This window comes from Oryctolagus cuniculus, chromosome 5 (genome assembly GCF_964237555.1).
Source record: "Oryctolagus cuniculus chromosome 5, mOryCun1.1, whole genome shotgun sequence".
Taxonomy (NCBI): Eukaryota; Metazoa; Chordata; class Mammalia; order Lagomorpha; family Leporidae; genus Oryctolagus; species Oryctolagus cuniculus.
In genome coordinates, this window is record NC_091436.1 from 49016016 (window position 1) to 49032981 (window position 16966).

The 16966-nt window shown below is 38.5% G+C and overlaps 1 protein-coding gene across 7 annotated transcripts in view; it reads left to right on the plus strand.

The window, feature by feature from the left end:
- Window positions 1-16966, plus strand: part of TBC1D32 (TBC1 domain family member 32) — a 250914-nt gene that overhangs the window by 180613 nt on the left and 53335 nt on the right. For 6 of the 7 annotated variants that reach the window (XM_070073655.1, XM_070073654.1, XM_070073650.1 and 3 more), the window contains 2 exons: window positions 5-130; window positions 6599-6682. In XM_070073655.1, coding sequence (XP_069929756.1) covers window positions 5-130; window positions 6599-6682 — 210 coding nt within the window. The remainder of the gene's footprint in view (window positions 1-4; window positions 131-6598; window positions 6683-16966) is intronic. The other variant, XM_070073652.1, reaches the window with a different exon arrangement.

Here is a 16966-nt window from a genome sequence, read left to right on the forward strand (position 1 = left end):
CTAGACAATGATCTTGGCAACCTTTTATTATGCTTCAAAGTGTCTGATAAACAAACTGAGTGGATTGAAAACTGCCGAAGACAGTTCTGCAAAGTGATGAAGGCCAAACCTGATATAATCAGTGGAAGTGGTGAGTGCATCATCTCCAGTGTGGGCTTTTTTCTTTGTTGGTGTGAAGATTATATTAATAGAAGCTGTAGTTCCTGAGGATTAGTATTGGCATACCTAGGAAACAAAATACTGATTTCCAAAAGTCCGCTGACTTCTGAGAAATTTGAGATTCTGAGACAACAAAATTAAGATTCAAGAAATTCACAGCCATACTTTAAACTATCCTAACAGACTCTGTGAGAGAATTGGGACACTGGTTTACATTTGCCTTGGTAGAAGTTTGTTTGGTTTTACCAGTTTTCCAGTTAATTTATCCTTCAATAAAAAAGCCTAGATCTAAAAGGAGGAAGACAGAAGGAAATGCAGTTAATGAGATTTTCCCGAGAACTGACTTTCTGATCCCTTACTTTGTTACCCACGATAGGCAGCTGCTGTGCTTTGTGGTAAAGGTGAAGTAAGGGAGAACAATCCATTAAGAGTCTTCCTGAATTGAGCTAAGCCAGGCCATGTAAACATCTACCAGGAGAGAAAGTTTCCACCCTCATCAGACTTCTGTTGTTTTCCTTCTAGGCCTTAAGTTTTTGACAAGAACAGGTGCAGCAGTGTGAATGGATAATTAAAACTTCTGCACTCACAGGAGTCACTGGGAGAAGAAATAGTTTATATGACCCAGAACTTCCCTCTTGCTTGCAGAAATAATTTAATCTTTAAAAATATTTCAGATTCTTCCCTTTCGTAGCCTTATTTTTTTTAAGATTAATTTATTTGAGAGCAGAGAAACACAGTGAGAGGGAAAGATAGCAGAGAGCGAGAGAGAGAGATACCTTTCATCCACTTGCTCCCCAAATGGCCGCACAGCTGGGGCTGGTCCAGGTTGAAACTAGGAACCCAGAACTCCATCCTGGTCTCCACGTGGGCAGCAGGGGCCCAAAGTATTGGGCCATTTTCTGCATCCTTCCTGGGTGTATTAGCCAGAAGCTGAATTAGAAATGGAGTAACTGGGACCCTAACTGGAACTCCAACAAGGATGCCACTTTTGCAAGTGGAGGCTTTACCTGCTGCACCACAGTGCTGGCCCCAATGTCTATTTTTTCTGAGTCTCCTCTTGAACCCCCTATTGACAGTGTATATTTCATACCTTTTTTCTAAGGTAGAACTAACTAGAAACATTTCATTCTGAACATCTGATTTCCTTCATTTGTATGTTTTTGGTTTTGATTTTTTTAAAGATTATTTTATTTTAGAGGCAGAATTATAGAGAGGCAGGGGCAGAGACAGAGAGAGAATCAATCTTCCATCTACTGGTTCACTCCCCAAATGCTCACAACTGCCAGGGCTGAGCCAGGCCAAAGCCAGGAGCCAGGAGCTTTCTGTGCAGGGTCCCAAGAACTTGGGCTATCCTCTGCTGCTTTCTCTAGGTTATCAGCAGGGAGCTGGATCAGAAGTGGAGCAGACGGGGTTCAAACTGGCACCCATGTGATATGCTGGCTCTTCAAGCAGCGGCTTTACCCTCTATGACACAGCGTGGGCTCTGCTTTGGATTTCAGACATCTTCATAAGCTATCACTATTTTTTTAAATTATTATTTGATAGAAACAGAATGCTCCCATCTGCTGATTCATTCCCAAAATGCCAAAGGCCCAGAGCTCAGCCAGCCAGAGCCAGGAGCCAGGAACTCAATCTAGGTCTTCCCTGATTATCCAAAATCCAATCACTTGAGCCATCACCACTGCCTCTCGAGGTATGCAGTAACAAGAGGCTGAAGATGGTATTAAATACAGGTACTGGTTGCCCCTCCCTAACATTTTGTGCATTAGAATACAAATCATTCCACAATTCTATTTGTTTTTGTTGTTTCGTTGTTGTGACGTGGTCCCAGTAAATCTGATTAATACCTCGTTTCCTCCTTAATTGCCTAACCTAATTTCTTGATCTCTATCCACTGTAAATAATAGATTCTGTAGTCAGTTACAGATACAGTATTTTCTAACCTTTTACATCTGTCTTCAAATCAACTCCTTATAAAAACAAGCCTCTATCTGTATATTTCACTTTTTTTCTCCCCAGCATTACCCATTAATTTTTAATTACTGACCTAATAATTAAATATGCGACTTAAAATTTGTTCTAAGTATATCTTTCCTATTTTTGTTCACTAATATTAATTTAGTTCGCAGCCAAAATTTTAGAATAAGAATCGTTAGTTTCCATATTACATGTACAGCCTGTCTGACAAACAATATTGGAAACTTTGGAATACTTTATAAGTATGTATAATACATTTTTGGAGCTATGTTTTTTCAGATGCTGAATTTTTCATAACTTGGATTCTTCAGAACTGTTCTTTAACCTGGTTTGGCCTCTTTGCCCTTTTAAACCTTTTCCATCCCGCATTTACTTCTAAGAGTCTCCTTGCCTTGTGACAATGATGGAATCTTTTGAAATAACTTTTCCTGCTCCTAGATAATCTAAGGGGTCCTACTTCCTGTTATTGGAGAAATACCACTGATCTCTAGCAGTGCATATTAGATGTTGCAACATAGTTACCCAAGATAAAAAGCATGATATAAAATAATCCTCTTTAAAAAAGAACATGTATTTATTTTGAATTTACCTTGTTTATATTTTAGTTTCTTTTTATTTCACCCTGAAGATTTAATCTAATTCTTCACTTTGAATTATCATTTATTTAAATTATGCTGCCTTTCTCTCCTCCCACTTTAGATTTTTTCTGTATGAGACACTATGGAGAAAGCAAAATAATGTATGTTCTTCCTCTTGTTTTGCCTTTTTGATTAGCAATAGCATCTACTTGCCATTGTAAGCAGCCTGGTTCTCCCTTTTTTTTAATCCCCTGAATAATTCCAGTCCTCCCAGGTACCAGGTTGTCGCTCCCCCTCTTCGTGGAGGAACGACACAGGACCCTGCGCTGTTCCTTCATCTGCTCGACCCTCCCCGGGTTTGCTGCTGGTTCTTCCAGGGTTGGCTACCGTCCTTTCCACCTCCGTGGAAGGGCGGTTCCCCCTAGCCACTTTCCCCACTTCCGCGGGGAGCGGCACACCGCCGGCGGCTCTCTCGGGGGCTGCACAGGTGTTCCTCTTAGATGTTCCTGGTGCATGTTGTCTCTCTCCTCCTTTATAGTCCTCTTCCACCAATCCCAACTCTGCTACCCACACGCCGAGTACGCTGCTCTACTCCAATCAGGAGCAGGTCCTGCAGCTTGTTGGTAGAACTGGAGGCAGCTGGGTAGAAGCTATTTCCTCCTCTCCCAGCACCATATTGTGGGAGAGCAGATGCATAGAATAAGTCTTAATTCCAGTAACTTAGTCTAGTCCGAGTTGCTCCCCACACCAGGTCTTACAGATTTTTTTCCTAAATATGTCTAATTGGTTCTTCCTCAGACAGGACCTCTGCCACCACTTTCATGCAAGTACCCAACATTCTGCAACTGGACTGTTGTATGTCTAATACAGAAATTAAAATCAATAAAATGAGAAACCGGAATTTTCTATAATTGTATGCTTCAGAGATCCTCATTGCTAAGAGCAGACTAGAATTTTAATAATGTGAGTTGTCTGATTATTTCACAGCCCTAAATGATTAAAATAAAAAGAGACATATAGCTTAGCTACGGACTGACTGCTCAGTAGAAGCAGACATGAAGACATTAAATCTCCTGAGAGAAATCACGTGAGGAGCTAGTGATGCTGAGAACAAAAGCCGGAAACCTCAAAGAAAGGTGTACATTGTCTGATACTGGAGGATAAAAGTGTCTGTTTCTTTGTCCTCCCATTCAGTTACCTTTGTGAGCACAACTATGTTTTACTCTCATTCCATTCTCAGTGACCTCCCAATGGCACTTGCCCGTCATCGTGATGCTGTTACCAAAGCTGCTTCTCCCACAGCACCACTTCTTGGCTTGGCTCACCATGAGAAGGAGAGTTTTAGCAAAATTCCTGACCTTATGAATTCTTCCATGCTGCAACTACGCCAATACCTCTAAATAATACCCTTACTTTAATGATGTTAGATAGATATCCGTGGACTGAAATGGGCCTATCTTATTACATATATTGGTTATACATATATGAGAACCATGATAATTGCATCAGTAGTAAGTATTCCAGGATTGTTGCATGCAGGATGTTGATTAGGGAGAAAACAAACTGTGTTAGTTCAGCTTACATATTATCTGATGATATGCTAGCAATGATAAAGCAGTTTTAAAATTAATTTAGAATAATGAATTCAGCAGTAAAGTTTAATATTTACCAGTGTTGTTTTGGAACCAATTATTGTTTGTGAAGATGTCCTAATATTTTTGCATTTCCTTAACAAAAAGAAAATGTTATACAGTTATCTTATCCTGGCCATTCTAGGGTTTGGGAATTCCAAGATCAAAGAATCAGCCTATACAGAGTTTACTGACAGCATGCCGTCTGCCTCAAAATTAGCACCTTTATACTTTGTCCTCACATGATAGGAAAGGAGGCAAAGCTCTGATCAGCTTCTTTCAAAGGATGCTAATCTCATTTATGAGGTTAGGGTCCTGATGCCTTAGTCACTTTCCAAAGTCCTAACCTCTATCACATGGAGCGGTAGAGTCCAACATATGATTAAGGGGGTGAAGGGATTAGCATTCATTCTGTAGGGCTAGGGAGTAAGCAGACTAATTACCTGAGTGTATTTGAGCAAGCTACCTTAGTTTCTCCTTAGCAAAAAAGCTACAAATATTACACCTTGTGATTTTTATAGTCTGTTAATCTCATATTCCTACCCCTGAATTAAAGGAAAAAAGGCCAATAATTTAAAATTATCTTTGCATAGGGAATATAACTGTACTGTGTTGGTGAGCCTCTATATCATATTGATCTAATAGCATAACTTCATATTTCATGATCAGTACTTTTCAGAAATAGTGTGCCTTGGTTGGTATGTAATGAATCTGATGACTTTTAAGTTTCAAATCCTCTTGTATGTAGATCCATCACAGATGTGAAGAATTTTTTAGTTCACTGAAGGGTGGTCAGCTGTATGTCTGACTGCAGAGCGTGTTTAACTGTATGCTTCATTGCAGGCATAGGATTAAAAGAGTTGCTGAGTAATACGCTGTGACGTTACCCACTAACACTTTACTTAAATGCAGAGCATGCAGCAAACATGATTTACTGAAATCAGAATGATTACTTTATAGTAAGATTTTTAAATGGACATTTGCATTTAAAATTACCTTTTTATAGGATCTGATCTTTGTTATTAATGTATATCTTGCATCCTATCTGAATTACATCGATACCATTCTTCCTACAAAATATATAATCCTAAGAAACATTATTTATAAACAAAGTTGTGTGAATAGAAAATAAAGAGCTCTAGCCTGAGAACTGTAATTTATATATAGATTCACAGAATAAAAGACCTTTGAGAGATTTTTATAATTATGATCAAACTTGTGCTTTATTCATGTGAAGATGGAACCAGTCTAAACAAGTATCAACTTAAATAATTCGTACTACTATTAATGTCTTTTTTGACCTTCACCATATATTTTCAACACTTATTTCCTTTTGACATCATGATGTGAATATTCAGTGAATAAAACATTTCTTTTTATATTAAACCATTAAAATATTATGATGTAGCTTGCCAGCTACAAAGATTGTTGAAAAGCATTATGTTCTTTTTGATTTTGCACTTTTTACAAGTTAAACACTAATTAAGAATTATATGCTGAAAAGGCACTTGGATGTGAAATAGTCCTTTCAATTAATAGTGATAGTTATGTTGAATGTCATTAGGACTCAATTTTAAAAGGTGACTAAAATTTGCTTGTTATGTGAATAAGCATATCAGTGATATATACCTTTTCAGCATATGAGTTGCATATTAATTACAGTCCATCCAGTTATATCCATTTGAGGCTCTATGTGCAAACACAGAATCATTATCTAACCTTATAAAGTGGAAATGTTTTGTTACTATAAGCCACATTGGGTAAGCATACTTTTGATCTGGCTGATTTGAACAGATACCATCAGTTGGAATGTATATAAAACATATACTATGCCCTGATTTTGAAAGGGACATGGGTGATGTGTGGATCTCTGTCTTGGAGTCCACTTGGGTTTCCTCTCTATTCATAAATGCAAATAGTGATGGTGAGATATTACAGCCTAATTAGTGATAATTTTCTTTGTGTATTGAAATCATTTAGAAAATTCTGAAATGATCCTTAGAGGATCTAAAGATAACAGATGATTCTTTTCCAGTTTTATATTGAATAGGTTCACAGCTAAGCTATTAAAATTTAATTTAAATCTCAAATGTCGTTATGAATACTAAAACCATATGCATTGTGAATTTGTCCCTCTTAGAGTGTAACTGTGAAGAAACTCATATGACTTTTATCTTCTAGTCTGTGATTTGGAGTATATTATGTATTATTCCTGACCTTTACTTTCCTAACTTTTTCTCTTGTTTATTACAGCTTTAGTAGAATTACTTGAAAAATTTGTGCTTCATCTCACTGAAAGCCCATCTGAATGTTACTTCCCCTCAGTGGAATATACAGGTATATTTTAAACATTTTGAAGCTTGAAAAATGCTGTGTGCAACTAGGTAATATCTCATAGTGATGCATAATTAGATCACAAATATGAAGAAATTATATCATCCTAAAAATCTTTCACTTGATCCTGTATATGTTGCAGATATCATTCAGTCTCTTCTGTTTGACATGTCTGGGTTTCCTATAACTCTGGGATTGATTCTTGAGCTCTTTTTTTTTCCTATCTATTCATTAATTTTTTTTTATTAAGGCAGTGTCTTTCACTCTTTTGTTTATGTTATTTTACTTATATGTGTGTTAATGACTTCAAAATTTACATCTCCTGCACAAATGTATGTAAGGTTCATTCTCATATTTCTGGCTGCCTAACAGGTAAATGTCAACTGGATTCAATGTAGAATGCTTCAAACTCAAAATGTCCAGCAGGGACTTGATTTCTTCATACTTTATTAGCATACACTGCCCTTGTTCATCTTCTATTGAGTGGGGAGTATAATCATCTACTAACCACTGAAGCCTAGAAATAATTGTTCTGTTTAAGTCTACATTTTATTAAGTCTGTATTCTTAATATATCTTAAATTTGGGACGGTGCCATGGTTCAATTGGTTAATCCTCCACCTGCAGTGCCAGCATCCCATATGGGCGCTGGGTTCTAGTCCCAGCTGCTTCTCTTCTAGTCCAGCTCTCTGCTGTGGCCTGGGAGGGCAGTGGAGGATGGCTCAAGTGCTTGGGCCCCTGCACCCACATGGCAGACCAGGAAGAAGCACCTGGCTCCTGGTTTCGGATCAGCATAGCTCCAGCCGTAGTGGCCGTTTGGGGAGTGGACCAATGGAAGGAAGACCTTTCTCTCTGTCTCTCTCTGTCTCTCCCTGTCTATAACTCTACCTGTCAAAAATAAAAAATAAAAAAAAAATAATGTATCTTAAATTTATGTAATTGTATCCATCTGTGCTCTTTTTTTTTTATTCTGTCCACCATAACTCTTGCCTAATATATTACATCAGACTCTTTGCTATGTAAGGTCACTAAATTTGCTCATTGTCAAAGGTATTCTTTACCCTACTGTGAGTGACTGAAATGAAACTGAACCCACTTTTTCCTCTACCCCTTAGGTCACTGTTGTTCACTACATAAAGCCCAACCTCATTATGGTACTCAGGCCTAACAGTATCTTGCCCCTTCCTTTTTCCCTAGTATCACCCATTTTTTTCCCATGCTACATGTCCATTTTTTAACAGCACTAATCACACCACTGCCAACTTCTCTCCACCTCAGATATACACATACACATTCATTAATTCAACAAGCAAATTATTATTTCATACTGTGCAATGAGATGTTTCTAAGGATTTGTACACAAAAGTGAAAAAAAGACAAGAAAGATCTTGCCTTTATGAAGTTTACTTTCTGTTAAGAGGACAGAAAATAAGAAAAGGCTCATTATGTCAAATAACATGGTGATAAATGAGAAATATACAGCAGGAAAAAGAGTTAGAAAGTGCTAGCTGGGGTGAGAGTTACAGTATTCTATAGTGTCCACATAAACATTCACAGAAGGTGTGATTTTTAAGCAAAGACTAGCTTTGCTATCCGGGACAGCTGGAGCAGAGTTTCTTAGCTTCTGCTCCCATCCATTAAGAAAAGAATGTCTAATGTGAGACACAGATTGACTGTAAACAACTTCACAAAGTTTAATGAAGCAGTAATCTCAACAGGCCAGGGGGGCAACTCATCAAGGAACTGAGTGCCTAGTCTGCATTCAGACTAGAGTTTATATGGGTACAATTCTCCCCACTGTTTCTTTGTTCCCTTGTTCCCCACCTTCTGGCATAGTACTGAGCAAAGGGCTTTTGGAATGTGACATTTGTGAAATTTTTTCTTAAATCTTTATTACACAGTGATAACAGAAATAGCTCCTTGATGCTGGAATAGGAAGTTTTTCCTGTGGTATATCTCGGGGTGGGGTGGGGTGGGGCGGTAATGCTGAGACCCCACTACCAAGTTATCGGACATGGGCAGGACTTTGGAAATGTGAAGATACCAGGCTGCTTCCGAAGCACATCTAAGACTGCTACATTGCTTCCCTTAGCAAACTTCTTGTCTTCCTTTCAGCCCCTTTCACACACATAGGCTATGCCTACCTTCCTGCCTAATAGTAGGAGAAAAGAGCAAGATATATGGGTACTTCCAGGGGAAGAAAATTCTACATGGCTAGGAAGGAGAATACTATGACTGAAAGTATTAAGGAGAAAATTGTGGCATTAACATTAGAAAGGAGAAGATGTTTCAGGGTCTTGAAAGTCATTTCAGGGTTTTGCATGTAGGGGTAACATGCTGCTTTACATTTTATAAGATAACTGTGACTGCTGTGTTGAGAAAAGATTGATGGAGGACAAAGAGCTGAAGCAGGGAGATAAGCTAAGAGTCTATTGAAAAGATCTAAAAGAAAAAGAATAATTCTCCAATGAGGATGCCAGTAATAATGAAAGTGAGAAATGCTTGGATCTTTCATATATTTGGGGGATAGGACAGAAAGGATTCGATAAGAGATGGAACGGAAGGTGTAAATGAAGGAAGGGGTCAGGAAGTCTCTTAAGTACCGAGAGGACAGAGCAATCGTATGCTGAAGACAGAGACTGGGGGGGAAAGGGCTCAAGGGAGGAAGGTAGGAGCTTACTTGTTTATGGCTTACTTGTTTATGCTAGGTTTTGGATATTTGTTAGACATTCAAGTAAATATGCTTCGTACACACTGGACATGTAAATCTGAAGGCTAGAGGAGTTGTATGGGCTTGAAATGCAAATTACTAATTCATCAGCTTGGTATATAAAGTGTATAGTCATTGCATTGACATTTGTTTATTACGTTCTGACTCAATGTCTAATTGTTCACATTGCTGTGAAGTCTTCTGGGGTAGTTTTTTTTGTCTTATCCATTATTGTATTCTCTGTGCTTAGAATAACAATGGCAGTAAATTTTTACCAAATAAAAGAAGAAATGAATAACAGTGAAAGAGGAGGGCTTTGTAAATTATATCAATGAATTTATCTTAATTTAATGGACAGTGAGCCATTTAAGATTTCTGAGCAGAAGCGTTACTTGACTCATTTAGTATTTTATGTTAGATTATTTTAGTAACTATGCAAGTGGGGAATGTCTGATGTGCAGGCTGTATTAAGGCTCATGAAATCATTTGTGTCGCTCCCCTGCCCGCAAAGGAATGACGTTGCTCACAGCTTATCAGTCTTCAGTAGACTTTTATTTAAACAGGATAGAAAAAGAAACCCTTGAGCAAGGGGAGCTCCCGTTACTACATCACGAACGGCTTATATAGTATATCATTGCAGAAGCATGTAATACAAGCTTAGTCCATGCTACAGTCCATGCGGCAGTGCTCCAATCGCGTGCCTGATCACGCACAGTCCTTGCGCTCCTTGTCCAACCATAAAGGTGATCACACACCTTCATCCAATCAAGCTCCTGGTCACGTAGCAGGCGACTCGGACGCTAACAGCAAGCTTCCACCTGGTGTTTTCTCAGCCTTGGTCAGTGGGAAAAGAAGTATGGGAAGTCCCAAGGCCATAGTTATAGACTCTAGCCTGGGGCTGTGGAACGATCCCAATATCGCAGCTCAACAGAAACCATAAACATCCACACAGCAGTAACTATTGCCAATGGTCAGCAAGCTAAGCCTTAGCATGTGGGCTCATGGCCGGCTCATGGGTCCCCACAATTTGGTCTTGCACTGTCATGATATGTTGTATTGTCATTTTTATTTGTTTCTAGATATTTTTTGATTTCTCTTTTGATTTCTTCTGTGACCCACTGTTCATTCAGTAGCATGTTGTTCAGTATCCATATGTTTCCATATATTCTAGAGTTTCTGAGCTGTTGATTTCCAACTTCATTCCATTGTGGTCAGAGAAGATTTATGGTATGATTTTGATTTTTTTGAATTTGCTGAGACTCGCTTTATGGCCTAGCATGTGGTCTGTCCTAGAGAAAGTTCTATGCGCTGGTAAGAAGAATGTATATTCTGTGGCTGTAACATGGAAAGTTCTGTAGATATCTGTTAGGTCCATTTGGTCTATAGTGTCAATTAATTGTGTTGTTTCCTTATTGAATTTCTATCTGGCTGATCTGTCCACTGCTGAAAGTGGGATATTGAAATCCCCATTACTACTGTATTTGAGTCTGTGTCTCCGTTTAGATCCATTAACATTTGTTTTAAATAGCCAGGTGCCCTGTAATTAGGTGCTTATACATTTATAATAGCCACATATTCCTGTTGAATCGATCTTTTAATCATTACATAGTGCCTTTTTTTGGTCTCTTTTAACAGTTTTTGTGTTAAACTCTATTTTGTCTGGCTACACCAGCTCTTTTTTGGTATCTTTTAGCATGGAATATCTTTTTCCATCCTTTGATTTTCAGTCTGATAAAATTTTTATTGGTAAGTTGTGTTTCTTGTAGGCAGCAAATATATGGGTTTTGTTTTTTTAATTCATTCAGCCAGTCTGTCTTTTAACGGGAGAGTGGAGGCCATTTACATTCAAGGTGACTATTGATAAGTAACGACTGCCCTGTCATTTTTCCAAAAATAGTCCTATTTTTTACTTTGGATTTCCTTTGTACTTTTACAGGGGGATTTTCTGCTTTCACCCTCTTTCATAATGATGACCTTCTTTCTGTGTTTCTGTGTGTAGCACATCCTTAAGCATTTTTGGTAAGGCTGGGCAGGTGGTGACAAATTCTTTCAATTTCTGTTTGTTATAGAGGGTCTTTATTTCTCCTTCATTCATAAATGAGAGTTTTGCAGGGTATAGTATTCTGGGTTGACAGTTTTTTTCTTTTAAGACTTGGAATATATTTACCATTCTGTCCTATTTTCTAGGGTTTCTGATGAGAAGTCCACTGTGAGTCAAGTTGGAGATCCTCTGAAATTAATCTGCTGTTTCTCTTGTGCACATTTTAAAATCTTTTCTTTATTTTACTATGGAGAGTTTGACTACAGTATGTTGTGGTGAAGATATTTTCTGATCATGTCTATTAGATATTCTATGTGCTTACTGTTCTTGGATGTCCCTTTCTTTCTCCAAATCAGGAAAATTTTCTGTTATTATTTCACTAAAAAGGCCTTCTAATCCTTTCTTTCTTTCCACGCCTTCAGGAACTCCTAACACCCATGTGTTGGGTTGTTTGATAGTATCGTCTCAGTCTCCAACAGTGCTTTTTAGTTTTCTTATTTCTTCTTTTTGTTTTTGGTCTGACTCTAAAATTTCCTGCAATTTGTCTTCTAAGTCGGATATTCTTTTTTCTGCTTCACTGATTCTGTTGTTAAGGCTTTCCAGTGCATATTTTATTTGTTCTATTGAATTATTCATTTCCAAGATTTCATTTTGATTTCTCTTTAAGATCTCAATTTTGTGAGAGAAATTTTCTTTCCTGTTATGTACAGATTTCATTACTTCATAGATTTGCTTCTGATTACTTCTTTTTTAAAAAAAGATTTATTTATTTATTTGAAAGAGTTACACACAGAGAGGAAAGGCAGAGAGAGAGAGAGGTCTTCCACCCATTGGTTCACTCCCCAATTGGCCTCAATGGCCAGAGCTGCGCTGATCCTAAGCCAGGAGCCAGGAGCTTCTCCCGGGTCTCCCACGTGGGTGCAGGGGCCCAAGGACTTGGGCCATCTTCTACTGCTTTCCCAGGCTATAGCAGAGAGCTGGATGGGAAGAGGAGCAGCCGGATCTCGAACTGGCGCCCATATGGGATGCTGGTGCTTCAGACCAGGGTGTTAACCCGTTGCACGACAGCGCCAGCCCCAGCTTCTGACTACTTCTAAGTAATCCTACCATCAATTTTTTGAATTATGTTTCTCGTGTTTCTTTAGTCTCTTCATCTTCATATTCTAGTGTTAAAGTGTTATATTCTTTTTGGGGCATCATGTTGTCTTGTTCTTGTTTCTAGTATTGCTGCATTTATCATTCTGCATTTGTGGAGATATGCATTGGTTTCTTGTTTTTTCCTGTGATACCTTTAGTCTTTGGACTATGTTTCTGTGCATTAGTGGAGTATCTGTTTTTCAGTTAATACTTAGAGTCATGTGATGAGTGTGGCCTGGGAGCCCTGTTCAGTCATACAGGGTGAAGGGAGTATCCAAGGTGATACCCACATTTGGTATGGTAAATCTCTCTCTCTTTCTTTTTTTTTTTTCCAGAGTGGAGGTTTGTTTAGCTCTGTTGGTATAGTCGCAGCTCCCCTCCTCTCTTCAAGGGAGACCAGTGCCTAGGCGCTAGCCCAGTAGATATAATATTCATCCACACTGCCACAAGAACCACACAGAGGATCTGTGCAGTCCTTGGTAAGCACAGATTCCTCAGCAATGACCCTCACCAGGGAATCAGGGAGCCCTAAGCATATGGAGCCTCCCACAGTGACTGCCCAAAGTCCTAGCCATACCATGATCCCTCCCACACACCCAGAGTGTTTTCACAGTCTTTTTTTTAAGTGTTTTTATTTATTTGTTTAAATTTTTTTACTTGACAGGTAGAGTTATAGACAGGGAGAGAGAGAGAGAGAGACAGAGAGAAAGGTCTTCCTTCCATTGGTTCACTCCCTAAATGGCCACCATGGCCGGAGCTATGCCGATCTGAAGCCAGGAGTCAGGTACTTCTTCCCAGTCTCCCGTTTGGGTGCAGGGGCCCAAGTACTTGGGCCATCCTCTACTGCTTTCCCAGGCCACAGCAGAGAGCTGGACTGGAAGAAGAGCAGCTGGGACAAGAACCCGGTGCCCATATAGGATGCCGGCACCACAGGTGGAGGATTAACCAATTGAGCCATGGCTCTGGCCCCTTCACAGTCTTAACATACAGGCTTCCCAGTCATTAACATCCAGCCCCCTGTCAGTTCTCCCTGCCAGACTCAGGCATCTCAGCTTGACTGGTTGCTGGACAAATGGAAACGATCAGATACAACTGTTAGACACGTCCAAAGTGGCACCCACCGTCTCTCAGCTTGTTCCAGGACACCAGTTGCAGGCTGGTCTGGGAGAGAGAAATGAGCACCTTCTTTTTTTCTCTTCTAGTCTGGTAGGTATACTGTCTCCCCAGGGCTTCCCACTGGATTCCTGCCAGGGTCTTGTGGCCGCTTTGTTGCCAGTGGCTTTTGCTGCTTCAAACTGGTCTCACCTCACTTGAGAGCTGGTGCTGATGTTCTCAGCTACTGAAGTCCTGAGTTCTGTGTGTCCACACCCACCATGTGGGTCCAGTGTCCCTCTAATTTGTGTGCAGTTTCTTCTGCCGTTTTTTTTCCCTAACTCTTCCCAGAGACTACACTCTCTCCACTTTTTTAAAACTATCTTCTCCTAGACTATAGTAATAAGCTCCCTCCCTGTTTTTCCATAGTAATACCCTTTGGCAGTCTAATTTTTAATTTGATGATTTTGTGTTGCCTCAGATGATGATATAAAAATCAGAATGACCCTTGGCAGAAAAAGTGTTCCCCACCCCTGAAAAGTTGAAATAGAGTACAGAAATGACTGAAATTTGCCAACAGTGTCAACACTTAAGGACAGTGAATGAAGGGATCATGAAGAAAACTGAAAAATAGCATAGGTGTGTGGTAATAGATCATTAGGGGTGACTGCTCTTCTTCCCCATGAGGGTGACCTGACTTCCCCATTTTCTGGAGCAATCATCATTCAATTATGTATTATTAATTTGGACTATACAGTGTATAAGTTGTTTTGTTACAAATGCTTCCATTCTGGTCCAGCTTGTCTTTCTGGCCTTAATACTCATCACTGTCGAGATACATCCTATGCATTTACCTAACTTAATCTTTGTCTCTATTATTCGGTTTGAATGGACGTTTTCTTCCTCATGACATCCACATGATAAATTCCATCTCAACTACAACATTTCAATTAGAATGTAACTTTCCCCTCGAATGAAGTTCACCCTTTATATACCTATTTCATTTTCTGAATTACCATTTTGATAGTTATTGGTGTATATGGCTAGTTTAAATTGTTCCTTTATGTCTCAAACCCCTCTTTATTATGGCATCTGATTTTATGTATATGTGTATGTGTTTATGCTTGTATACTGTTACATAATAGTTAAATTAGCTTGTACCTAATTATTTATACATAGTCACATCTAACACAAATTTGGGTAAAGGAGAAAAGAGAATATAAGAGAATGAAAACAAAGCACTTTTTAAAATAGTATTAAACAAAAATTAAGATAGGTGGAGAGAATTAATATATGTTGACAGTTCTTGTAGTATAGATTATATGCTGAGACATTTCCTAAATATTGTATCATTAAGCCCGATAATATTTTTTGAAGTAGGCATAATCTTCATATATATGATGAGAAACTGAGACAGAGAGGAAACAAAACAAATTGTGAAGAGATTTTTGAAGAAAATAATATGTGAAGAATTATAACTTTCTTAATGAACATTAAAACTTAAAAGAAAATATGCAGGGGTTAATGATCAATGCTTTGGATAATAGAGGAAATGAATAAGAGGTGATAACCATACAAATTTCCATGGCCAGAGTGGGCATCTCTTTAGTCTTAAGTATAATAATCTCCAGTTGCTACAGTTTAGCTCATTGTTCTACTGGGCTATATATTCTGTAGATGACCAAAATTTATATCGTATACATTATCTAAATACTCAACAAGACTGACTGTGTGTGCATTTACTGCCCTCTGTTACATTTATAAATTATACTGAGTGAAGCCGGCGCCGTTGCTCAATAGGCTAATCCTCCACCTAGCAGCACCGGCACACCGGGTTCTAGTCCCAGTCAGGGCGCCAGATTCTGTCCTGGTTGCCCCTCTTCCGGGCCAGCTCTCTGCTGTGGCCCAGGAAGGCAGTGGAGGATGGCCCAAGTGCTTGGGCCCTGCACCCCATGGGAGACCAGGAGAAGCACCTGGCTCCTGGCTTTGGATCAGCGCGGTGCGCCGGCCGCAGCACGCCAGCCGCGGCGGCCATTGGAGGGTGAACCAACAGCAAAAGGAAGACCTTTCTCTCTGTCTCTCTCTCTCACTATCCACTCTGCCTGTCAAAATAAATAAATAAATAAATAAATAAATAAATAAATTATACTGAGTGAGATCTCAGATGTTGCCTTTGTTGAATGTGTTCTGTAGGCAGATTAAACCCTGAATGAAAATTTAAATTTCTTAAAGACTCCAGTTAAACTGCTTTCCACTCAGGTCTTATAGTAAATCCAAAATTAAAATGCGTTCCTGTTGACTGATTGTTTAATATTTATTATTGTGACATAATGAGCTTGTGGCTATTATTGTTTTCTTCCCATGGCTTTAGGTGTCTTCATTCTTTATCATGAATTTTTTGGCTGGTGGAACAATGGTTTGCTATTATAAAGTTTCACTCTAAGTAAACAAAAACATGTTTTGATATAAAGATGTTTCAAAGCAATTGCTAGATAGATATATTCAATTTTTTCATGTTTTTTTGAAATGAGAAATTGATTGTTTAAAAATGACAGCTTTCTAAACCCTAAGGTAGTTGAAATGAAAATAACACAATCATCCATCTGCTGTTAGCTCCCTAAGGAATTTTATGCATTATAAAATTTGCAAATCTAGAAAAATCAAATTAGTTTGGCTGCTTATCCCCTTAAAGAAAGAGGAATGAACAGACAACATTCTGCATAGCTTCAATTTGTAAATCCATACAGGTATCTTTCCAAATCTTATCAGATGTTATCTTTTTTGTTGGTTCAATTCCCTGAAATGAGTTAGGGATTTTTCACTACTGTAATTGATTCTTTAATCAATTAAGTTGGCTTTTCTGGGTAGTAAATATTTTTGCTTTTTCTCTTTCTCTTTATGATGCTAGTTAATCAAAAGTTCAGGGAAAATGTCAGACAGTTTTGCAGTGTTTCACTTTTTGACTGTTTTTAAATTTAATGTATGCATGTAAGTACCTTTTATACTTTTATACGTTCTCTGAATACTAAGTAAATATGATCCTTTCTTTTTTATCTTTCATTTATGGAAAGTGAAAATGTTTATAATAAAGCACAATGTTGATACTTGCAAGAAGATATCTAATATGAACCTGCTGTCAAGGAGAAGAAATAAGCATATATCTAAAACAGAATTAAGTAAACTACATATAGTAAAGTATAAATTGCATAAAACAACTTGTATATTGTAAAGTATAAAATTAGGAAATGAAGAAAAACTGACATTTTTCAGTTGACCACTTCATTTGAGGCAATGTGCCAGCGTCTTTA